The sequence below is a fragment of the Larimichthys crocea genome, chromosome III, assembly GCF_000972845.2.
Source record: "Larimichthys crocea isolate SSNF chromosome III, L_crocea_2.0, whole genome shotgun sequence".
Taxonomy (NCBI): Eukaryota; Metazoa; Chordata; class Actinopteri; family Sciaenidae; genus Larimichthys; species Larimichthys crocea.
In genome coordinates, this window is record NC_040013.1 from 28,332,156 (window position 1) to 28,357,588 (window position 25,433).

Sequence of the window (25,433 nt, forward strand, 5' to 3'; positions counted from 1 at the left end):
AGTGTACGTACATCTGCTTGAATACAGCAAAATCTTTGTTTATAAAGCTGTGAAACAAGTCAAAGAAGTCACAGTGATGGATGAACTGGCTGTTTTGTGTAACTTTGTAATAAATAGCATGGGATAATAAAATAACGTAGAGGTAAAACTGTTATTTCAAAGCATTTAAAAAGTCAATACTATAATCCAATCCCCATAAAACATGAACAACTATAACCATATTTGTTGTTTAGATGAAAACATATGACATATGCTTTTCCAAAGTAAATTATCTAAATTATCTGTGATAAGTGATGGTTCGATTTGCAAATATCTCCTTTGAAAAAAAAACAAACAAAATTTAAGCCACTATCATTAAACTAGTTCTGTATCATTATCAATATATTGCTTAGGATACAGAACAATAGTCATGGTTATTTGGGAGGACTTTCACACTGTGGAGAAATTCAAATCTCATTTCAATATCTTTAACATAAATGCATGATAGAAGCAAATAAATCATCATGGTACAAATGATTATAACAAATATTATATTAATATTATTTGTATTAATATTTGTCATAATATAATTGATAATTGATCATTTATTATCATATATAAGGATAATAAGTCGTCAGAGAAAAGGGCACTCCGATTCTTGGTATAATTATCAAACAGTTTATGATTGTGCACATATATATCTGGCTGTATATTGTTTCTTCCTGTCAAGAAACAGAGAGAAAACAAAGAGTTTAAATCTGCAGCTGCTTTGCCCCAGAGTCAAACAACAGTGAGGAACTGAGAAATCCAGAACAGGCACACAGATGATTCAAAGTGCAAACATTTGATGTGTAACAGCAGAGTATTATAAATACGCTCCCACAGTGAGCTGTCAGATGATCTGAAGGGTGCCATGTCAAGATGTAGACTGCAGAATGTAAATGACTTTGTAAACTAAGTGGATCACTGGAGGGAAGAGGAACGTCCTGCAGTCACACTGTCTATTCAATCAGCATTCAGCTTACTGTATATCTCATAAATAGCATCAACCGTGGCGCTGAAGTTGGTGAGGAATTTTCTGATTTTTTCGAAGCACTCCTCTTCTTTGACATCCCGGCCTTTGGAGAGGGCCTTCAGGAAATCTGTCCTAGACGGAGCAGCGAAAATAGCTGCCTAAAAGAGATGCCAAAATTTACTCTATGCACTTTATATGTATATGTATCTCTCACTCTGAACTCAAAAACACTCTGAACTCACTTTGAAGAGCTGTTGCACCAGCCAGCCATGGTATATTTGCAGGGCTCTTTCATAGGCTTTGTTGATATTCATTCGGATGAGGAATGGGTTGGTATCATCCTTTTCACCGTCCACCACGCTCTGAAGGAGGACTTGAATAAATCGTAGATCTCTGGTTTATAAAGAAGACATGTACAGTGATTATGGGTGCAGATCTTAAAAGTTAATGAACACACACACAAATTAAAAAGTTTTTCAAACCTTTTTAGCCACATAAGAGCCAACGTCGCTCCAACTTTGGGCCATTGTCCTCCATGCATTTCTTTCTCTGCCTCCACGATCTGGTGGAGTGTCTTGAACCGTGACGGGTTGGTATCATAAACTGCCTTGATTTTCTATCAGGTAAAATACATCTTAATGATTATAATGTTACTGAGAAATGTAAGAACTATGTGACAGATTTACTTCATACTTACTGTGATGTTGCCAGTTATGTCGGCCTTTAATGGTGCAAATATAGTGGGACCAAGGCAGTCTGAGGAGAAATATTTACACAGAGTATGACTGAGAATTCAAGGAATGCATAAACCTGTGCACAAACAAGAAGAATATCGACATTTTCTAGAGCTTCCTGTGGTGACCAACAACGTCTACCAATGAGCACAGAACATAAAAAGATAAATGTGAAGATCTTAATTCTAGCTCTGCAAACATTTTTTAGAATATTATAAGAAATTGTTGTAAATTTGCAATCATTCATATTTGAAGTTGTTATTAATCCATGCAGACACTGAAATGTAGCAAATTTTCAGTAGCTGTATCTGTCCTTCATGGTTAAATGAACTGTTACTTAAGAACCTGACCTTTCTAACCTCATAGACTCTTCCAGGTTTGGTCTCTTAAAAACTCATGTTTTACCACATCTAAGTCAAATCTGAGACATCAAAAATGTCAGGATGAATTAAAGGGACAATACACATATATAAAATGATGCACAAGACATTAATATTTCTTTCAAATTGCTGAAATTGTGCGGCTGTTAAATTGCACCCTGGATCTGAATATTTTTACTTATTTATATGATGTATGCTATCGCTTTAGTTGAGTGCTGGACCGACCAGATACTGTATATGTAACCTTGTCAAACACTGTGTAAACAACATTTATTTGCTGCACTCCTGTGGGCTGCTTGGTTGATCGTTGTGGGTGATGTTGGTCAGAAATCTGTTGCACTTGTCACCACAATACAGTGATGTCCCAGAGTCCTGGAGTACACTTGTGTATCATTGCTGCAAGGTGAGAAGTGAAACCATCAAGATTTTTAGTTGGGTGTTATACTCTCTATGTTGAATGCACTGTCCCACAATACCGCTACAATGCTGGAAGGAAAAACAAATCTACTTGGACTGGGCCTGCAGTATCTGCTGTTTCCACAGACAAACATCATCACAGTATTATCATTAGGTGTCCTTTAATTAGGCTACTAGAGCGCCTGAGTATTTGGTGACAGGATGGTGAACAATGAGACGTCTAGAGTCCAGACCACACACGGCTCCTGGTTGACCCACTGACACAACAGACAGCTTTCAGCTCCTGAGCTGTTAGAGGAAACTACTCATGGCAGAGTCTGTTCTATTGTACTCATGTGATGCATCGCCACAACACTGAAGGCAACGTTTTGTTTGGCAGACATCCTCCTCTTGTATGGCTGTCTCTGTATTTTCCACTCAAATACACAGTACCTCTGGGGACAACAAGCAATTAAACAACTCCCTTAAAAGTAACAGTAAAAATCTATTTAAGAGAACATTGTCTATGCAGGCCCGAAGAAGAGGTCTAATTAGGCTAAATAAATTAAAACGCCTGTGTGAATGTACTATGAGAGTGTGCAGGACTTTAATGACTTGTAGGAAACTTGGCCAAGAAATTTCTAGGTCAGGAAAAACAATGGTGACAAGGAGGGAAGAGCTTAATATCGACATCAGACTTGGTTCCTCTCAAGGGTTTCACATGGCAAATTCAATAGAGGACCTTTGGCATATTAATACAGAATGAAGTCGCACAAAGATGCCCTGGTGCACCATGCCGCTGGTGAATGGGCAAAGGGAACTCAACACCGTACTAATCAATTTTCACAACTTAAAATCCAGGCCAGTGGATTAAATTATGCATGTTAAAGGATTGTGGACAGCTTGATAGAGAGAAATATGATCCAAAAAAAGATTATCATTTGCAAAGAGTAAGATCGTTTCATTCAGGCTTCATAGAAGAGTCGTGACAGATTTCCCTCACATCAAGTTTTTGTGTTTGTTAATCAAAGTTAAACCATTTGCAGGGGACGTCTGTCAAATAAAATCATGCATTCGTGTGCATGTTCAGCCAATAGGCTTGAATTGTACAAAACTATGAATCTGCATGTTAAAAACTAATTCAATCTGGTCTTTAATGTAACTGTAAGCTCTGACAAGTCATAAATGTTTGCACAGAGGTCCCCCTTTCTTTCCAGTAACAGAAATCTGAGTATAGTCACATTTATTTCTACAAAACTTTATATCCAGGACTGTCAGAGGTGCCTACATTGTCTCTACTGTGTCAGACACTGAAAACTGCACTTACCAAAGAACGGTGGAAGGTATGACACAGCCTCCAGAAACGGTCTTGTTTCCACCTGTCTGTCAGCTGGCAGCTGTCTGAACTGGTGCTCCATTAACAGAGCCATCTCTTTGGTCCGGACACACTCTTACCTCTGGAATGAGAGTAACAGGCTGTCAACCCTCTGCTGCAGATTTACAGTGACACCAAAAGAAACCGTGTGTGTGTGTGTGTGTGTGTGCCATACCCCACCCACCACCACACACACACACACACACACACACACACACACAAGTCACCTACATTGAACCCAGGTAGTGGTTAAATATCCTGCAGGCAGCTCGTGTGATCGACTGGTTAGTGATAGATCAGGGTCATCGCCACCTGTCGGGTAAAAGGGCCGATAAACGGTTCTTAGACTGAAGCCCAGAACAAACGAGGCAGCTGATGTGCTCTGATCAGCTGACACTGCTCTAATCACACATGCTGCTTTACTGCCAACTAACGGAGTTTAGAGGGACACCTCAAAATGTACAGTTACAATAACCTGATGGTGGCATGATAAATAAACATTAAAAATTATTTTTCATCTCTGATCAAGTGTAGGCGGTGATTCAAAGGTCTGGAACACGATTATATGTTAATTTTCTGCATTAAAACAGCTACTCATTACTGGTACTTTATTATGGAATCACATCTCTGCTTTGTTTTCCTGGTAAACAAAACTTATATATACATAATATAACTTAACTTATTTTGGAAATAAAAGCTTTGTAAGCTATCCAAGAAGTTAGTAATCATCATCATAAAAATATAAAGTAGGTTTATACAGCTACATTAGACTGGTGGTAGCCTAATAATCGGATTACCAATGTATTTATTTTATTCATTTATTAATTTATTCAGTTTATTCCTCACCAAATGTGTACTACTACTATTACTTCTACTACTATAATTTCTGAATTAAAACAGCTACTCATTACTGTAACTTTATTATAGAAAAACATTTCTTCTTTGTTTTTCTTAGTAAAAGCTATCCAAGAAGTTCATAAGTATTCATACTGTAATAGAAAATAAAGTAGGTTTGTACAGTTACATTAGACTGGTGGTAGGCTATCTATTCATTTTACTTTATCTATTAATTATTTAATTCATTAACCCTCATCATGGAAACACATCTCTGCTTTGTTTTCCTGGTAAACAAAACCTTTAACTTTAAGTATCTTGGAAATCAAATCCATTGTAAGCTATCCAACAAGTTAGTAAAACGCATATAAATAAACTAGTATAGAAATAAAGTAGGTTTGTATAGTTATATAAGACTGGATGTAGCCTTTTAATTAATTTATTAGTTGTTTAATTCAGTTAATCCCTGACCAGATGTAGGCTGTGAATCAATGGTCTAGAACCCAATTACATGATAGTAGATGTTGATGTTGTTGTTGTTATTGCAATATAATATATTTTCTGTATTAAAGCAGTTTTTCAAGTACATGAAACTTTGAAAAAAACTTTTTATAGTTTTTTTAAAATATATTTTTTAATTTAGTTTATCCCTGACCAAATGTAGGCTGTGAATCAAAGGTCTAGATTGAGCAGCTACTTATTGCTGGTATTGCAGTATGAAAACCACATTATAAAAGCTTTATAATCTTAGTAATCATAATAGAAAATAAATAAACTTATGATAATATTGATGCCCATAATGTGATTTCTGATGATTGAGGGAATTACGCTTCGCGTTTTGATCCGGCCAGTAATTTTGACCTTTACTTCATCCCGTAGCGTGGGAGTAACTAGGAAGCGTGGCGGTAACAAACAGGTAACCAAGGAGACAAAAAAGACGATTTATCTGCGTAAACATGCGAAACATCAACTAATATCAACAGACATTAAAATAAAGCTGTCAACCTCAGCAGCGGAAGGGTAAGAAGTATGTTTTGTCGAGCTATGAAGCCTCTTAACTAGCCTAATGTTTACGTAAGTGTCGCTGTGTAACGCTTTGCTCGTGTTGTTTTGGTGTTTGTGTCTTTGCTGTCCTCAAATAAAGGACGTTACATCACCAGCAAGACGCATTTAATAAGACAAACACATAGAGGTAACTGTGCACGGTGTTTTGTGTGAACAAAAGGGTCAAACAAACACATATAGTGGCAACAATTATAAAACATGCAACGTCAGTTCAGGTTGAAGTAATTAGCTTTTTAATTTATGTTAATCATGATTCAGGTGGTTCATGGCTTTGCCGACCTTCTCGGCCCATGTGCCCAGTCGGTCCCGGATGCTGGCCGGACAGCTGGCCCGGCAGCGGGAGCAGGAGGTCCGGTGTCGGCAGCAGTGGGAGCTTCATGCTCAGTACTTCAGAGAGCAGAGTGTCCGCAGCCAGAGACAGGCGGCGTGGAGCTCCCGGCGCTCCTACGAGCAGAGGTAACTTCATCCAGCACAGCAGGGCCTGACCCGGTCACCACAAGGCGAGGATGCAGAAATCCAACTCACTTATAATCGTGCATTTGTTGATGTTTTCTGTTTTCTTCCATCCTCATGCACATATTTAATATAGGAGGTAAGTAGGGAGCTTCTACACTATTTTAAAAAATATATAATTTCTCTTTCCCCTAGATGGCTCTCTAGGTAATCACCTCATATACTGTAGATCTCTGTATAACAAAAAAGACCAAACTAGTAAACAATTTAAAAAAGAGGCAGTGATTAATAAATAATAAATAATAGCAAAATGCTGATAACTAAGGATGAAATACATGTAATCAGCATAAAACAGTCTATAATATGTATTTGAGATACACAGTTTAAGGTATGGTTTCTCAGCTTTCTAAGGCTGCTGTTATGTCTACTAACAGAACATTAAAGGTCCAGTGTGTAAGATTTAGGGGCTCTTTCTTTAGAGAATATGTCAGAAATTGAATATATTGTGCAAAATTATGATTTAATTTGTGTATAATTACTTTAAAATAAGAATCACTATGTTTTTGTTAGCCTCACAGCAACAGCTGGGACCTTTTACTGTGTGTGGAGTTTGCATGTTCTGCCCGTGTCCGCCCTGCTGTGGGTTCTCTCTGGTTACTCCGGCTTCCTCCCACAGTCCAAAGTCATGCGTTTAATAGGTTAAATGCCCCGTAGGTGTGAATGTACGTGTAAATGGTTGTTTGTCTCTATGTGCCCTGTGATGAGCTGGCAACTTGGCCAGGGTGTATCTTGCCTCTCGCTCAAAGTCAGCTGGGATGGGCTCCAGCCCTATTCAGGGCGTTTCACAGCCACCATAGCTTCTGGTGAGTCTGAGGCAAAGTATCTGCACAGTATATTCATCACTACTGATATCTAAAATACAACAACAATAATATTAATACACTTGTAATAGTTATAGGTAATAGTAGAAGTCACTGCCTCTTTTTTTAGCATTTAGTTGCTTGTTGTACAGATTATTAGTGTGTGTTTTCCCTCAAATCTATATATTGTGGCTCCTTAATATGTGGGTGTCTGAATAATAAAGACACCATGCAGGCTCAAACCTGTACTACTTTGTCTCTAGTGTGTTTTCTGTATGTCTGTTTCATCAGCAGATAAAGTAGAGGTTTAGTATCAAAGCAGTTCTTTATTTTTTTTCACTGTTTTGTCAGTATGTCAGCGTACCATAAACAGAGAGTGAAGGAGGAAAAGAAAGCCAGCCTGGAGCAGCGCAGGAATCGGCTCAGGGCCATGCTTCAAGAGGAGCAAACCCGGCTGGAGGCGGAGCTCAGGGAAGTGGTTCCTGACAGAAGCACATTGGCAAGTCAGCTGGTGCAAAAAACGGATGAGCTACGTACAGCAAGAGAGGAGAGAAGAAAAAAGGTTGGATATGTCGCTCTCAGATCTGCATCATGATGCTCTACTGTCACTGTGTAATGTTTATCATTTCTTTTCTTTTTTTTATCCTCAGCTTGCACAAGAGCTGCTGAGGGAACACTGGAAGAAAAACAACCCAGAGTTAAGAGAGGTAGCTTAGTTTAAACTATTCATGAAAAAGTGGCAAACGTCTTATCTCCATGTGACTGTTGATGAAGTGATAAAGAGGCCTCAGGAATCTTGTGACCATCCAGTGCGTCCGAAGCACTCTGCAAGGAGAGAAAACGGACACTTTTTGTCAAGGTGTCTACTCGATCTTGAAACCAATAGGGCTTGTGATGCGGATATTCCATGACTTTTTTGTTAACCTGAGTCCAGCGTTGACTTAAGAGAATAAAATATTATGGTATCCCTTCCGCTTAGGGTCAAGTTCATTAGTATCTCTGCCTTGCCTATGTCACTACTCGTACTTTTAATCTGTCTACAGGTTGAGTCAGCGTTACATAAAGATCATGTTGTTGGCCAATGGCAGGAGCAGATATCAGACAAGACACGGGTAAGACATTCATCGCAACTGTGACAAAACAGTTTAGCCTCTGTTCATTCAAGTGTTTTAATATTCTACAGATGAGAAGTGTTTTTGACCTTCATTTTTCACACTACACTACACTCAATTTCTATTTGAACCACATAGTGGAAAAGTTGCCTCATAATCTCAAATATCACCTCTGTCAAGCCTGTGATGACACAGCACCCACTTTGTCATTATCCTTTTCAGTGCCTAATTATTTATGTAACAAATCAATTTTTAATTAAATGGCACTCATGACATCTGTGAGCACAGTATCAAGTCTTAAAATCCCCTCAGCTTAATACCATCAACATGGTACATAATTGAGAAAGTTTAGACACTTACTGTAAGTGACTCATATCTCCAAACATGCAGAAAGAAGCGGCACAGCAGGAGGAGAAGAAACGCTTTGAAAATGAGTACGAGAGGACCCGGAAAGAGGCTCTGGAGAGGATGAAGCAAGCAGAGGAGAAAAGGAAAGAAGAGGAGCACGAGAGGGCAGAAGAACTTCGCAAACAGATGGAAGAACTAAAGCTGAGGGAAAAGGAGGTATGTAGAACTTGTATAAAGTATTTTTTCTGTGGAAAATAATATTGCAGATGTGTTTTTAAGATTTTTTCTCTCTCAGGCAACTCGTCTAAAGAAGGAGCAAGAGGCTCTGCTCATCAAGCAGTGGGAGCTGGAGAAGATAGAGGAGGAAAGGCGAGAGGCGGAGGAAAGGCGAAAGAAGTCTGAGATGGGGTATGGGTAGCTCTTCATGCAGATAACTGACCAGGAGTAAGATGATACTTCATTCTGGTGAGGCACTGACTTCACTGAATTTGTGTTACACCAGGCATTTCCTGATCCGGCAATATCGTGCTCAGCTGAAGAGGAGAGCCCAGAGAGTGCAGGAGGAACTGGTTAGTCTACTTCACCCTCTTTTGATACGGTATTTTCTACATTTAATCCAACCTGCTTGGCTTTCACACCTACAACGAATTGAATTGAGCAGGAGGCCGATCGTAAGATTCTGGCTGCCTTACTGGATGGGGAGCAGGAGGACAGGAGGATGGAGACTGAACGAAGGGAACGGGCCATTGCCGACGCTGCCTGGATGAAACACGTGATTGAAGAGCAGCTTCAGTTGGAGCGGGAGAGGGAAGCTGAGTTTGAAATCCTACACAGGTGAGCACCGAGATTCAGCGAGCTCTAACTCTGCAGGGTGAGACTTCTGCTTCTCCTCATAACCAAACCAACATATCATCCAATCATCCATTTTAGAGAAGAAGCTCAACATGTCTGGGAGAAGCGAGAAGCGCAGTGGGAGAAGGAGAGGAAAGCCAGGGAACGGCTCATGAAGGAGGTGAATTGGTTTCAAATCATAATTAAACTTTTTATGTGTGTCACGAAAACTAAACAACAGCTCTCGTGTCTTCTTCTTGGAAAGGTGCTTGCAGGGAGACAGCAGCAGCTGGAGCTGAAAATGCAGAACAACCGCAAGGCTCAGGAGGAGTCCCTGAGGAGACGAGAGAAGCTGATCCAGGAGCTGGAACTGGAGAGGGAGATCCGACGGCAGGAGACAGAACAGGAAGAGGGCCGTAAGACAGCACGGATGCAAGAGATAAATGCTCAGGTTAGTATGTAGTGCAGTGGTTTGTGTCACTTTAAGTTAATCATTGAGACCGTAAAGAAACTCACTTAGAGTCTCTAACAATGATGCCACAATAGCAACTTAGTTACTTTATGCACATTTGAGATCTGAAGTTGTTTGTGTGTTTGTACTGTAGGTGGAGCAGCAGCGCCAAGAGCAGTGGGAGGAGCAGTGCAGGAGGGAGCAGCAGGAGGAGGAGGACAGGGAGGCTCTTCAAATCCAGGAGGAGGAGCTGAGGCTGGAGATGCAGAGGATGGCCAAGAAAGGGTACCAGGAGAAGGTAAACGATAGAAAGCTGATGATCCCAAATGTTAATATCCCAGGGGAAGTCCAAAATGATCTTTAATATTAAAATATGCTTGAAACTTTCCCTTTCAGATCCACAGCAGACCTCGATCAGCCTGGACATGAGCAACCTGCAAGACTGAAACCAAAACTGAATTGTGAAATGTAGACTTTGGAACAAGCCTTAAAGGATAGTTTCACTTTTTTCAAATGTTTCTAAAATAACACTGATCATATGTAAATCATAACAGTAATTGGTCTGAAGTATGATAGATACATTGGGGTTAAAATTCAGTACTTGTTCCATGTACAAATGAATTCAGTTTGGCCAAAGTTAATATGAGGCGTCAGGTCTCTGAGTTAATCATATCAAACAGGCACAAAGGAGGGATAGAGACACAAGGAGAGAATTTAATATTTGATTATACATTTGGAAGATACCCACTTGATTCAAATAACTCAGACCCCTGAAGCCACGTTATCTTTGGTTAAACCTTAATATGCATTTTTACACAGATTGAGGACATTAGAACCGTGTTGTTTTGACAGCCAGCCAAATAACTCTTACAGTACATGCAAGTATTGTTTTAAGACACATTTGGAAAAATGTGAACCTATCCTGTCTGAATCATTCATGTAGATTATGAGGCCATATATTGTGCCATCTTAAAGTGAGTCATTTAAAGCTGGTGGTTTGTAGAGAAGAATTGATTTTTGCACTTTTAGAGATGTATGTTTTCTATCCTGAATTTGTAGAAAGTTTTTAATAAAACTTATAAAACAAAGCAATGCAGTGTTTTTATATGAAAAACCACAACAACAAGGTTATAGTTATAAATTAAGTTTATTTAGAAAATAATTATTTTAAGTGCAACTTAACAGCTGCATCACATACATCCCTGCACTCCATTCAAGTACAGAGAGGGACATTACTTTGATCATATTTCAAAAATGACAATGAAACACTTGGTGAGGATGAACATTGGACATCGGACACAGTTATACAGGAGACGTCTAGTAGAGTTCTATCCCATATGTTGCACATTACATACAAAACTAGCAGCAACGGAACAGAGCACAAAACACGTGGACATACATACAATATGGCTATTAGCTCTGAATAACATCACCGACACTGCAATGGCACACAAGTCCACAGGATACGACGCAGTGTGGAGCCAGTTTGAAAACACACCAAATCATTTTAATTTAATACAACAACATCTTGGCACTGGTGTAGAATATAACTTGGCCCCTGAACAAGTGTTTTTTGCATTCACTGACTTGACAAATGGGCATACATAAATAGCTGCAATAAGTGCACTGCAGGCTGGATTACACTTGGACAGGGGACAAACCATATTAATAGCTTCTTCGATTGCAACAAACATGAAATTCCCAACATTTAATGGAAGTCAACTAAATGCTCAGTTTGTTTTTTGGACATTAAAACTTTACAGTATGACAATGCTCGCCCAGTGCAATGCATGAGAGGAAGCTCCTTTAGCTACAAGAGTGTTATGTGAGTGGATTCATGATTCATTTATGGCTTTTCAGCATCCTGTCTGTCTTTGGACTGATAACATTAACCAGTATCATCATGTGGATTCACTGTACTGTGCTTAAGTCTCTCTCTATCAATAAAAAGTATGTACATTATCGAACGAGTTAAGATTATTTGTAATTAAGAGACAGTTTTACTATAATTGTTAAAGGGTAATTCTAGAAACCATGACAGGCCTGCTAGGTGCTGCACCATAATCTGTCTTTGTGCTGGATATCCCTAAGTAAAGTCGCTGATTATTTCCCTTAATGCTCAAATTTTGTGCAGAGTTGGATTTAAATATTGTCAGTATTTATTCATAAATTAAAAAAACAAAACAACGCATGCATATACCACAAATACAAAAAAAACAACAAAATCATTAAAAATATATAAGAACACAACTGAGATGCTGACGGCTTTTCAGCCCTGTAAGTGCTGTTAGTTGGTATTCTCCTTTGTAGTGATGGTGACAAGCTGCTTGGCTGCCTTGGCAATGTCATAAGCACATTGGATGACCTGCTGGGTGACCAGCTGCATGTCCGGTCCTGGGCATCCCTCCGAAGGCACCGCCTTTCTGCACTCGCTCTGAAGCCGGTACGCGCTGGAGGTCAACAAGCGCAGAGAGCCTCTTACAGTATCTGAGCGTGGCTTCTGCAGAGGAAGGTTAAATACCTTAATACTAATGGAAGATGTTTATACAGTAAGTCAACAGATTTGTGCAAAGAGAGAACGTTTAGTGAAGATCTTTTAGAACCACATTGACCTCTGCTGGCCTAGGACTGAATCGTCCTGAACCTAGATTTTTAATATTTAATACACAAGTATACACATTTAAGAGCAAAGAATACATCAGGAATTGTGAAAATATTTCTGTATTTTGGACCTTAAAGTATATTTGTGCTAATACCCCAAAAGAACAAATAAAACTGGTTGATCCATGTTTGTTTCCATACCTTGGGAAATAGTGCAGCCATTTCTGTTACAGCCACATGTATTCTTTCTGAGCAGGGTATGAAGCTGTGAGGAGAACATACTGATGTCACATTTATACATTATTATTATTAAAATTGTAGAAGAAATATCTATAAAATATCAATTAACTGGGGGCTTTTACATGCAAGTCAACTCACAGAGTAAGGTGCTATATTCACACCACACCGTGCATCATCATCTGCAACTTCAGGTTAACGTCAACTAACAGAACATGCCATTTAACGGATTTATTTTTAGCATTGTAAGTACAAGATTCTTTCACACTAGGACACATTTTCTGATTTAAAAAACTGCAGCTACACAGCAGAAACAATCACCTACATATCAAAAAACAAGCCACTGCATAGATGTAACTTATCAACAAGCTGAAGCAAATTCAAAGTCAGTGTTTCAGGAGAAAAAAACATAAATGTAGGCACCACAATCAAAGAAAAGGAGGAGAGCTTGTTAGCAGGTGAGACAGAAGAAAAAGACCCGAGACAGAGGGAGGGAGAGGAAAATAAAACTGTGCCTGGGAGGCAGGGACAGAGGCCAGAGTACCAGGAGGTGGGGTCAGGGGACCGGAGGCTGAGCGGCTGAAGGGGAGTGGGGGCCTTCTCGGCCCAGGGCACCAGAGTGCTGAAACATCCCAGGCTGTGCCTGAGCCGACGCACACCTTCACGCTCACATGGTCTGCTCACAGGGGTGAAGGGACGGGGACACCGTGACACCAAAACAACATCAAAACAGCGGAGCAGAGTGGAAGTAGAATGAGGGGAGGAAGAGTGAAGATAACAGACAAAAAAAAGGGGAAATGATAGGAGATAAACGCAACTAAAAAGGTAACAGAATAATCATGAATGTAAGAGGAAGTCAGAGTTTGAAATGACAGCAAAGAAAAGAAAGCTAAAAAAAAACAAACCAGAAAGACAGTTTCTCTTCAGATCCTGACCTGTCATGTTTGTTCTCCTGGGCCGCTCGCAGCAGCTCTTGGATATTCTTGGTGATCTGCTCGGTTTTGCGGATGACATCCTCCGTGCTGGGAAGTGTTGGGTCGGACTCCGTCTCCAGATCATCCAGCTCAGGGATAGAGCTGCCCTCCCCGAACCAACCACTGCTCCTCAGCCTCCCTCTCCTCCCCAGACTGCAGAGGGAGATGCAAAAAAAATCATGTCTACTGCCAATATCACTGCTTGTTGTTTTTATCCCACAGGCAAAACAGCACATTAATTCACTTCAAACCATCATCCTGGGTGATATTCTTACCCCGAATCCTCCATCTCAGACTCATTGAATGTGTTGTCATAGTCACTTTCTGGCATGCTGCTTTGCTTCTCTAACTTCGAAGCCTATTAGGAAGAGAGAAGGGGGGAAAAAAACTGATAATATGTCTCATGCAAGATATAAACCAGAAATATCTGGCAACTGCAACGCAAAATTGACAAAAAACAAAGACATATATTATAAACGCGCCCCTTTCTGCTTGTTGTATGTCAAATTGGAATATAAACAAGTGAAAGCGGAGCGTATGACTGAATGAAACAGGCAGTAAAGCTGTGAAGCAAGAGCACATGATCAATTTAAAGCATTCAATATAGGATTAGTAAAACAGAGTATGCAGAGTTCAGAAGACATAATCACTAATGCTGACTTTCTTGCATCATTCAAGTGACTCTGATCATCATTAAATGTGACAATATGCAAATTTGTGTATGAAAACTTTTGAACTCCTGAAGTAAGGACGGATTCATGGATGACAGACAAAAAAAATAAAACATTACTAATAATCAGCAACACATGGTTTGAAGCTTTACTCACTGTCCAAACAAAAAGGAAGTAGACCCCAGAGGATCATTGTTTGGAGGGGGAAGTCAAGTTTCAGATGAGTTCATGAATAAAACTTTCACACAAACAAACACAAAACTATCACACAAAACAGCAATGCCCTGTCTTCACATGTCCCTGAAACTTGATGCAGATTTCACTATCACAGACTTAACGCTACATTTAGAAACAGGAAGCACGATGAAGCCACACAGGACCTATTGTACATGTTCATATTGTTCAATTTATGTCCAAGATTATAACCAAAGTCGTCCTCTTGTATGCAGTACAAGATGCAACACACATAAGCTTGCCTCAGGAAATGCGGTTCACACATACAGTACATGTTTAGACAAATCTTTGTTCTGCTTTACCAGAAGGAAAATCTTTTTATAAACCACAGCGTTCGTGTGTTACTGGAGGAAGTGAGAGCATGCTGTTGGAAGCTTACTATGCAAAATGGCCAAGCATTTGTTAGAGAGAGAGTAAGAAGGGCTTCTCTTTATCCAGAGAGTGTTTGAAATGAAGAACATGATGAGTTTAAAAACTCCAGAGGGGTCAAATGTACATTTAAAAACCTAATTCACTTTTTCTTTTTTTTCTTTTTTACAGACAGGCACCCACATCATCTGTTACACAAGTTTGTGGAGCAAAGAAAGAATTAAAATGCTGCATCGCAAGCACAACTTTCTGCTCTACGTTCAGCGGACAGGCAGAGGTTTTGCCTTTACAAAACCACACGATTCCAGTTGTTTAGCCGCGCCGTGAGGATGATGCTGATGGAGGTAGGTATCTGACGGTGTGGGGTGGCTCATGCAGCAGGGCAGATAAGGAGCAGTGTATAGGAGGGACAGAGGAAAGGGAGGGGATGGATCAGGTAGAAATGGTTAAGGGCTCCATGTGGATTTGCTGCGTCCCACAAAGATGTGGGCCAAGTGAGGATGTACTTAACCTTTTGAGCACTTTCGTCCTTCGACCAAGACAGGGTGGATGGAAATGAGGGGAGGGATGAAGAGGTGGTCACAAAAGCGCCCCTTTCCGTCTAAAGACAGGGTTCAAATCACATTTTAAGGACACAGATTCCTTAAATTAAAAGAGAAATGTTCACACAAGCTAAAACGTGAGATGAACTGTCCCAAAAGTCTCTTCAAATCAGATACGGCATGTGCACTGACCATGAAGTTCAGGGTTAGAAAATTCAGTTAGTTTAACTAAGAGCTTAGTTGTTTTTACAGATCATCCTCCTACATTTATTCCCTGAGCTCCCAAACATTTCCTTTCTGAGCTCAGCATCCTGGAAAAAAAAATGACTGGAGAGCCGGGGAGTTAATCCATCGAGTGAAAAATAACGGATGATTCAGAGGCTCAACATTTCTTATTTGAATCAAAGAAAGAATTAAAACAGTTGAGAAGAGGGTGAGTTTGTGAAATTATCATGCATTACAAAAACACAAAAGTATTTGTATGGTAGTTTTAATGCTTCATCAACATAAAACACAGTACAAACCTTCAAAGTATATCAGAATAACAGCATCTCCTTGAGCGTACAACTACGTTTTGTCTGACAAACAAGCAGCACTCCAGTAAACAACAGATAAATGCAGGATAATGGTTCTGAATATGTATCTGGACAAGATGAGATGTGACTGGCTGTGGCTGAACGCATGATGTTGTGCTTTTTGGTGACTGTCTTTGATGCTGAAAAAAAAAAAAAAAAACTTCCAAAATGAGGAAGAAAAACTGTTTTAAAATAAAAAGAGAGAAAGGTTTGCAGACAGGGTGAAGACATGAGGGAAAGTCGTGGAAACAGGGCAGTGGAGAGGAAATGGCAAAGGAGAGCAGAGAACAGGTCTTACTTACATGAGGTGGGAAGGGTTGCAGGGTGGGGATACCCTCCTCTGGGTAGGGAGTTTCCCCTTTAGGGAGATAGGGCTTCAGGCCTGAGCCGGTCTCATACATAGACATGGGCCGACTGGCCCGCGCAGACTGCCGGCGTTTCAGGGCTGAGGGGCTGGAGGGGTCAGGGTAGTCTGAACCGCTGGGGATCTGATAGATATTGGTTGTGACCTGCCGCCTGAGAGAGGTGTTCTCGCTTTGCAGAGATTGCAGCTGGAAGAGACGTTCAGCAACACACTAAGAGGTGCTCTCAGCAAAGCAAGCTTTGTTCCCTGTTCTGATCTATGGCATCACATATCAGCTTTTATCCCATTGTTCCTCAAAAATACTCATATTATACTACTGTCAGCATTCCTAAAGGACCAGTGTGCAGGATTTAGTGGCATGTATCTCTGTCGCCTCGCCTTCTCCTTCCAAGCACGATGGAGAAACTAAAGAGCCACATCTAGAGCCACTGTTAACTTTGTTCTTGTATCACACATTTTAATGGAACAAAAATATACTGTATGTAAAAAGAGCACCATAAATCTTACACACTGGACCTTTAAAGTCTGCTAAGGTTTTCACTTGGCAGGAATAAAACATCTTTGTAGGTATCATATTGTAAAATTTGAATCTTTGTTATTCCCATAACATAGAAAGTCCAGTCATTGTTTGGATACTGCTCTCACAAAAAACAGAAGAAGCAAAACCTGAAGCTGCTTCAGTAATAATGACACATTTCCCCATAAATATCATGTCCTCCTTCAATTTCCACCAAGTTGACAATCACTGTGATTAGCGAACCTTCTAACGATCATAGGAATAACATGATTTTTGCTCTGGGCAGAGTTTTCTCTTTCTAATAAAAAAAAAAATGCAAAGGCAAGTGATGAAGCAAGCGAAAGACTGTTGCATAGGTCAGTTAAGCAGTTTAAGTCAAAGATGTAGCCACAGTATAGACGGATCGACTCAAGAATTATGAGAGGATAAAAAGGCATTCAGGGATGAACAAAATCAAGAAGATTTTGTCAAGGGTGAAGAAAAACGGCCTCAATTAATGCAACTACTACTTGCATTTAGTGCAAATAAACGACTGACTAGTTTAGTTACTAACCTCTGGCTGATTGACAATGTTAACGTTTGGCTGTTATTCCAATTAAAGCTGAAAGAAAACTAGATTCGCAATGTGGTGTGTGCGCGTCCTTTGACTTCTACAATATGCCATTACAAGCCACGTGTCCTTAATCTGTGTTCTTTGAGAATCTGCTGAACCGTGAGCTAACACAACACCAAAGAACATCATGAAAAAAACAATACAGTACGCTACAGTGCTGTATGTCTACTGTCACAATGACCTTGTGTGCAACCAAGAGTCACACAAACAGAATTAAAAAGGAGACAAATGATCTGCATGCTCTTCCCAAACAGCCAAATTAAAGCAATTTTAACATAAAAAATTAAAATTTCAAGCTTCAACATGCGTAGAACATCCGCGACCAAAACTGTCAAAATAATCTGGGTTTTTTTAGCGAGATTGCGTACATTTGTGCAGGAACACAGTATTAACAGTGTCACGTCTATGAATCAGCATTTTTGATGTAACACAGTAACATTATTCCAGCTGCTTTCTATGAAATGTGACCACTTAGAAAACACATCAAACAATAAAATCCACATGTACTACATCCATAAACACTCTATGCAGTAAACACAGTATATGTGATGAAGCAAGGCACACACATACAATTTCAGTTAGTCACTATGTACCTAAACACTGTCAATTCATGCTTTTTTCTTAAAACATGCATGTTAGTAACATTAGACAGCATAGTTTAACTATTTATTACAAAAAGAGAAACTAAACTGTGTTTTGTTATTAACCGGAGTACGGGTGCATTTCCTCTTCTCAAATCCAGAAAACAAACCAACATAATAACAAAAAAAAATTAAAATAAAAGGTTTACATTCAAGCTTTGAAACTGAACATGCTGGCCAAAACAGAGGGTGGACCAGCAGGGTGTCACAGCAGCCTTATCTTGCAACAGAGCATTCCTATTCAGATAGCTCGGCCACTCATTTACAACCCACAGGCCGGGCCTCGGCATCAGAGAGCGATCGCGCTGCTGACCACTGTGGCCCCCCCTCAGTCCGGCACCCCGGTGTTAGTGATCTTATTGGTGCAGCGAGGTGGATACCTTTTTCTGCATCAACCTCAGCTCATCGCTCAGGTTGTTGTTGGCTTTCATGAGGTGCTGGATCTTGGCTTCTGAAGCAGAGAGTGCGTTTTTCACCTCCAAGTATTCGTGCATAGTAATGGGGCTGTCTGAGAGGTCGGAGTCCAGGCTCTGTTGAAGAGAGAGAGGTTAAGGGCGCATAGAGAGAGGGTATCAGGGTTTTTAATGTGTGAATGTGATGCCACGATACCTTTGTCCGATCTCCTTTGCCTGACGGGAGCTCTTGATCTGTATCCTCATCGGACGCCACGCTATCGTAGTCGGGCTGGTCATTGTCCTGACTGTCGCTGCAATGCCTTACAGCCACACTCTTCAGGATAAACTCAACGTTGTCTGAAAAGGACACAGAGCGGAAAAGGTACTGTAGATCTGCACTACAGTTCAGAGTCAGTAACATCTTGGAATGAAGTACCAATGACAAGCTGACCTTTGGGACTGGTTATTGAATTCCCTTGTTGCCTACGCTTAGCATCACTTAATATGTCAATCACGAGAGTTGCAAATTCGTGTGCGTTAAATCTTGCGAGCTTCTGTCGTCCCTGAAGAAGAAAAACAAAGTCGCATCAGCAGCAATCTAACGTCAGCGTAAATATGCACGGCGGGAAACAAGAAAGCGTCGAAACAGGAGCTCTTGTGAAGCTGACTCGCCTGGTTTCGTGTTGATGAATACTCTGGATTCACGGGAAGGAAAGGCACCACGGTGGTCTCGGTCACCAGGGTGCTGTGATTCTGTGTAGCCAACCATACTACACACAACAGGATAAGAATCAGATCAGCGGTATCTGGTTTAGAGGAGAGTGAGACAACGCAGCTTTTACTGGGTAATTTTACTCTACCTGCGTCAGTCTCTCGTCTGTCCACCTCATCGTAGACATCCATGGCCAACTCCTCAAACAAATGATTACTGAGCTGCATGAAAAATTAGGAAATTACACTCAGACTTCAGGTGAAGCAAGAAAAGAGAACTGAGTACAATGACTCTGCAGAAATACTTACGGACTGCAGTTTCTTCTTTGCTGCTTTGGCCAGTTCTGACAAATCTAAACTGCTACAAACAGACAATAACGCTCATAAAACATGTGCTGATGGACGGTGATGTCGACAGACTACACACTTCACTGTGAGTAATACTTACATGTTCCTTATCCATCAAATGAAAGCATGAAACAGATCAAATGTATCATTCAAAGTGAATCATAGAGAGATTCTTGGCTATGTTAATACATCACAGGGTCTGTTTCTTCTCACACAGATAACAGATGCTGCAAAGACTTCAACAGCGTGCCTGAACGTGCCTCACAGACGCCTCACTCTGCTCACTTTGTTGGCTCGATTTAAGCTAAACACATCTACTTAAGACACGCGACAAATCACTTAATATCGACTTGCATCACGTTACTTTCTTACCTGTCGGCCATCTGTGGAACGATGAAGTGCTGCCCGGTTTTATGGTCTGAAAGAAACAACACGAAAGTTCTGGATGACTGCCAACGACATCTTCGATACTTACGGAAAATGTAAACACTTTCTATTAAGTATGATTTATAGATAGCACATAATCAATATTCACAAAGCGAATTAAATACTATGTGCAGTTTATCTGCTTGGAGAGCCACATGGGTGAAATCTATCGTGACGTATCAGGTAACCGGGTTTTCAGTCACTCAATGTAGCGCCTTCGGTGCCAACTAAGTATCTTTCACTCCAACCGCACGGGCAGATATTCTTTGACTCATTTATTTTTAAACAGTTCAATTGCAGATCTCTCTCAGTGCTCACCTGGTTTTCTCCCACACAGGTAGAACGCCAGCCGGTCGGTCAGTTCATACTGAACCTCCACCAATCTATCTGCCAGCTCGTGGTGGCCAGCTTCCCTGCAAAGACACACACACACTATGTATTACTGTACTGCAAAGGTGAAACAACAGGTCTGTGATGTTTTGTGTTTGAGTTGTTCAAGATTATTAAACCAGCTAACCTTGCATAGTCAATGGGAGTTTTTCCATTGCTGTCAGGGGCTCCAGGATCTGCCCCATAAACAGTTAAAAGTTCAGCCTGAGATACTTGTCCTGCCTTTGCAGCTACATGCAAGGGAGTGTTTCCTTTTTCCTAGAGGAGAGGTTGAGCAACATGACAAACCATTATGATCTAAAAACAGAATAATGAATGTATTGATCTTTAAAACACAGTGCATCTCTTACGGTGTGAAAGAAATTAGCTTGTGCTCCCAAAGAAAGCAACCTCAAACAAGTCTCAAGATTCCCGGTGCGTACACTTGAGTGAAGTTGCTGAAAAAACAAAAAAAAAACAAACGGCTATTATGATGAGTTGCTCAAGCTTGACGATAAAGCTTTGGACATGAAACACGTTCTCTCCTCACCTTGCTTAAATCCTTCGCTGTCGAGCTGTCATCCTCTCGGCAAGGCATGCGATGGACAAACATCAGCGCTTGATATTTGGCTCTTATAAAGTCTGATTTGTTCGGGCTTTTGAGGCAACGTGAACCATGGAGGATCAAACAGAAAGAAAGAAGGTATTAATGAGCCTAAACGTAGACAATCTTAATTAAATAAGTGAACAAACAGTAAGTCATTATTTTCAAACAATAATGACTCACTGCAGTTTGTCCTGAGGGTTGGCCTTGCGTTTTCCGCTTGTCACAGACGCAGGGTCCAGAAGAGAATGCTCCCATATTGAATTTGCACCGTTGCTGTATAATGTCTGAACCATCTAGGGGCGAAATGAAAAAGAAAACCTGTAAAATGTGTCTCATTGATTCAGAGTGGAGAACGCTGACTGGCTGTGAACGGTTCCCTTCCAGAACAAACACTTTCTATATTTGGACAAAAATCAATATGTCTCAGCGGGATCTGATGTACAACTGTTGTCAACAGATTAAACTCGAGCAAGGATAGAGCCCTGCTCACTTTAAATCTGGAGACTGTGTGCAAGGATAACGTAATCTCGGGGCACTTCAGGAGAGACGGTTCTGCCTCTGAGAAGCTGAGAATATAAAAGACACGCAGCTTTGCACAGACTTTGCACAAATATACATTTTTCCTGTATGGTGTTATTACCTGTAGCTGCGTGGGAGGCCATGGCGTGTGCGTCAGGTGGCGGACTTGCGAGCTGTGTCTGCCCAGACTCCGATGAACGCTGCAGCACTCATCGCAAATCAACACACCCCTGTTCACCGAGGCCCAGCGAGGCTCTGAGGGGGAAGACAAAAAAACCACAGAGTGCAAAATCAAGACACTCGCAGTGACCTAACTGATGAATCACAACAGATTAAACACGTCATTTAACTAGCAGCTAAATGTAAAATACTGTTTTTTGTTTTGATTTGCTTCAACTTCAAGTCAGTAAGAAATTCAGTAACATTCAAATCACTGACATGCTTCTCTAGGTCTTTGCATCTCACTTCTCATTTTTCTTTGTTCCCCTGAGAAAGTCTCACTTATAGTAACAAAGATCACACTGGCCATATTCTATATTTACACACACAGACCAAAGAGAAACTGGTAGATCGTACTAACAAGTGCTGTCTGAAGGCTGATACAACTTATTGTTCTGCTCCATTGTTACCCAACAACTAATGAAAATGCATCAGTGAGCCACATCATTGTGCTATGTGCTCTGTCATTAAATAAACTGGCATTGTCGCTCAGTTTGAGTCAATTCCACAGACACGGTCCTGCTGCAGGAAATACTCTGTACCAAATGTATGTTAATCCATGGCTGAAAACAGTCAGAGTCCTGCTGTTTTAGTTCATTTTTAAAAATGAAATTTCATACTTTTAACCTATTTTTAAAGATCTACGATCAAAAGATCAAGATTTATCTTCATTAAGATCAAATGTGCTGCAGGCCACAGATGGAGAAGAGAAAGCAGAACGTCCCGAGAGACTAACAAGTTGTTGGTTTTGGTCTTTTCATTTTTTAACAATAAAAGGAAAATAAAGAATGACGTCTCATCCTTTAAAGCCTCTGAGCTCAGACCGCTCGAAGAATGATTTAGACTAATGCAACATGAAGCGTTCGCACCACGTAATGCACAAATATTACAGACTTCGAAACTCAAGCTAGACCAGAGTTAAACCTTTTATTATCACAACATGCCTCGGGGAGGCTCTCGGACCACATGCAGGCAAACAAACTAACCAGAACAAAGACAGAAAAGAAGAAGCCCCAGCCACTAATAACAAGGGGAGCCATAATAAGCATTTGAGGCCTTTTTGACTCCAGATTTAGGTGAAGCATTGTCTTAAAAAGGAAGTGAAGTGCAGTTGTAGGTCGAGGCACCTCAACCTTATTGTTGAGTAACAGAGCAGCTTCCTCTTTCAAAACATATTAGAAAAAGACAGACGCTACTATCACGACTTTTAGTGCTGCATGTGCAGGAAATGCAAGGTGTTAGAAACTGAGACAGAGCGCTCTTACAAGATACAGTATACTCTGTGACTAAAATAAATATGTTTAGTTAACCTTGACCTATTTAACATACAACGAGCTATACAAACATCAGAGGTGCACAGTCTGCGGCTTATACCAACACTCTTCTGAGAGCAAATATCTGAAGACCAAAAATACTGTGAATTCATGTGACACTCGGATAGCCGATAAACTGTTGAACAGATTGAGTGTCTGGCACCGTGACAGGACAGACAGTGAAGACTCTAAGTGTCTTAGCAGCAGCTGAGGTATAGGAGGAACAGCTGCAAGGGGTCGCTGGTCAAATCCTGGTCCCCAGATTTCAGAGTCTCCTCCTAACAAAACCTGGGAGATGGTGCTGACATGCCTCTTTTACCCTTTCCTCGACAAGTGCTGCTAAATTTAATACCACATCTCCAAACTCTAAAAATATTCACACCCAACAACTGGTAACAGTTGTATGGTAGGGCAATCCAGGCCAGCTGCTGCGGAGACCTGGACTCGTCTGAATGACACGATGAGAGACAAGATACTAAAACCTGAGTGATGATATTCAGCGAACTTGATTTTTTATTGTGACACAGATGACGAACCAGTTTTTAAAATACATCTTGGGAAAATAATTCATATTCTGCTCTCGTAATACATCACATCACATTTGTGGTGCCACAATAGAAAAAAGAAATCTCTTCTACGTTGAAAGCATGCGGTCAATTCACTCAGCATCCTGTTTTGCTTCCTGTGCCTGCCGAAAAACATCACGTCACTTCTATACAAATGGGACTTTTGCAAAAGTAGCTCGCACACACACAATGCAACTATTACTTGTTCGGCTGTCACAGAAATATTTGATTGCAAATATTTTGTTGAGATTACTTTTCGAAACTGACAAATCTCTGTTGGGGGATGCTGAGTCCTTTCAGTTGTCGGGTTCAGTCTTACATTGTCAACATGAGGTAGGCTTTCTCTTTTACTGCCAACATCCCTGTGTGGTGCACAAGAAGCACCATGACCGGAGACCACTTTACCCACTGACTTTTTTATGAATGATGCAGCCATCCTGCAGGATACACGACAAGAGAGCTTGCAGAGCAGTTTCCTGTTGATCTAAAGATGAGATTTCATAATGCATGATTGCATTTCAACGCCTGCATGTCGCAGACATTATTTCAAATATACATATTGTCTGTGAGCTGTGCAATTACACTGACACACATCTGCTTATTTAAGGCAAACAACACTGGATGGACTAGTTGCAGGTCTGTTTTGAATCCTCATCTATGAGCTGGTGACATGTCAACAAGCTGCCCTGTCTGAACAGCAGTACATACACACAGTGCATATCTAATTCACTGTAAAGAAGAAAGCAGATAATCTGATTTAAGATAGCAGAGTGAAGTGTGAAGCTTTGGGATTACCAAACGTCAGTGGACAGGCTAACAGCTAAACATTGCATGGCATGGTGGTGGTGGTGTGGATCTGCTTACCTGGAACACTGCAGTCAGCGCAGAGTTCAGTGTTTCGTAGCCGCTTTGACATCCTTTACTCGGGAAACAACGTGAAATGAGCAGACTTGATATCTCCGTTACGTTATGCTAACCATTGATTACTCTGTGAGGGGGGGTGCCTTCCGCGTTAGCTAAACCTTAGCTAATTAAAAACAACCCAAAACAAACGACCTGCTACTTCATTCAACTGTTGCTAGCCTAGTTTGTCGCCTTGGTTAGTCATAACCATTTCCCCACACAGGAGCGAGATCCAACCGTGCCTGCCTGCAAGTTAACTGACTTAGCACCTGATTAGCTGACTAGCCTACGTCCGCTTGGTAGTTTACTCTTCAGTGTCTGGTAGACAGCCACACAGAGCTACAGCAAACCCAGTGGCATAGTGATGGGTCGTCCGTGAACGAGCCGCTTTCAAAGAGCCGGTTCTTTTAAAGTGAACGGTACGTGAGACGCTGAGTGATAGTATTAGATTAGATATACTTTATTCATCCCACCACGGGGTAATGTACTTGTTACAGCAGCAGAGGAAAGTGTAGCATACACTACAGAGTTAGAAAAAAGTAGAAAAGGCAAAAAAAAAAAGAAAAAACACAATAAACACAAAAAACAATTAACCTTCAAAACAGTACAAGTACTGAGGATAAAAGCGGCATGATATATAAAAAGAGTATTGTAATGTAAAGTCACCATAGTGTAAGAAATATTGTGTATATAAATAAATGAAAGTGACTATGATACAAATAATCATATTATTGCAAGAGTAGTGACCATAATATAAATAATATTACAAAAGTAAGTGACCATGATATAAATAATAACTGCAAGAATAATAACTGCAAGTATAAATGAAATAAAATAGACAAAAAATTGCAATGAGACATGAACAGGAGACTACAACATGAAGCAG

At 40.5% G+C, this 25,433-nt stretch overlaps 3 protein-coding genes across 17 annotated transcripts; 1 reads left to right on the forward strand and 2 right to left on the reverse strand.

The window, feature by feature from the left end:
* Nucleotides 1-624: 624 nt before the first annotated feature.
* On the reverse strand, nt 625-4,238 carry gltpa (glycolipid transfer protein a). The gene is made up of 6 exons (XM_010733738.3): nt 4,111-4,238; nt 3,832-3,961; nt 1,692-1,750; nt 1,477-1,610; nt 1,237-1,387; nt 625-1,152 (listed from the first exon to the last, which is right to left on the reverse strand). The coding sequence occupies exons 2-6, from the start codon at nt 3,932-3,934 to the stop codon at nt 985-987; spliced, it is 615 nt and encodes a 204-aa protein (XP_010732040.2). The 5' UTR covers nt 3,935-3,961; nt 4,111-4,238; the 3' UTR covers nt 625-984.
* Nucleotides 4,239-5,557: 1,319 nt separating this feature from the next.
* Nucleotides 5,558-10,921, forward strand: tchp (trichoplein, keratin filament binding). Of its 4 annotated transcripts, XM_019274506.2 has the most exons (14): nt 5,576-5,733; nt 5,858-5,905; nt 6,037-6,234; nt 7,443-7,653; nt 7,742-7,798; nt 8,135-8,203; nt 8,594-8,767; nt 8,847-8,959; nt 9,054-9,120; nt 9,213-9,385; nt 9,482-9,563; nt 9,648-9,833; nt 9,988-10,131; nt 10,230-10,921. In XM_019274506.2, the coding sequence occupies exons 3-14, from the start codon at nt 6,044-6,046 to the stop codon at nt 10,260-10,262; spliced, it is 1,500 nt and encodes a 499-aa protein (XP_019130051.2). In that variant the 5' UTR covers nt 5,576-5,733; nt 5,858-5,905; nt 6,037-6,043; the 3' UTR covers nt 10,263-10,921. The 4 variants fall into 4 exon arrangements, with proteins under 4 accessions (XP_010732042.3, XP_019130051.2, XP_027133203.1 ...); XM_010733740.3 differs by lacking the exon at nt 5,858-5,905 and having other exon boundaries at nt 5,558-5,629; XM_027277402.1 differs by lacking the exon at nt 5,858-5,905 and having other exon boundaries at nt 5,576-5,740.
* Nucleotides 10,922-11,969: 1,048 nt separating this feature from the next.
* On the reverse strand, nt 11,970-24,923 carry git2a (G protein-coupled receptor kinase interacting ArfGAP 2a). Of its 12 annotated transcripts, XM_019274499.2 has the most exons (21): nt 24,509-24,920; nt 21,668-21,801; nt 21,208-21,320; nt 20,971-21,076; nt 20,792-20,878; nt 20,569-20,699; nt 20,370-20,464; nt 19,998-20,043; nt 19,726-19,731; nt 19,587-19,638; nt 19,427-19,499; nt 19,239-19,336; nt 19,018-19,129; nt 18,781-18,923; nt 18,552-18,701; nt 16,339-16,587; nt 15,431-15,520; nt 13,921-14,003; nt 13,607-13,798; nt 12,636-12,699; nt 11,970-12,333 (listed from the first exon to the last, which is right to left on the reverse strand). In XM_019274499.2, the coding sequence occupies exons 1-21, from the start codon at nt 24,558-24,560 to the stop codon at nt 12,121-12,123; spliced, it is 2,289 nt and encodes a 762-aa protein (XP_019130044.2). In that variant the 5' UTR covers nt 24,561-24,920; the 3' UTR covers nt 11,970-12,120. The 12 variants fall into 12 exon arrangements, with proteins under 12 accessions (XP_019130044.2, XP_019130045.2, XP_010732046.3 ...); XM_019274500.2 differs by lacking the exon at nt 19,726-19,731 and having other exon boundaries at nt 19,587-19,635; XM_010733744.3 differs by lacking the exon at nt 19,726-19,731.
* Nucleotides 24,924-25,433: the final 510 nt, after the last annotated feature.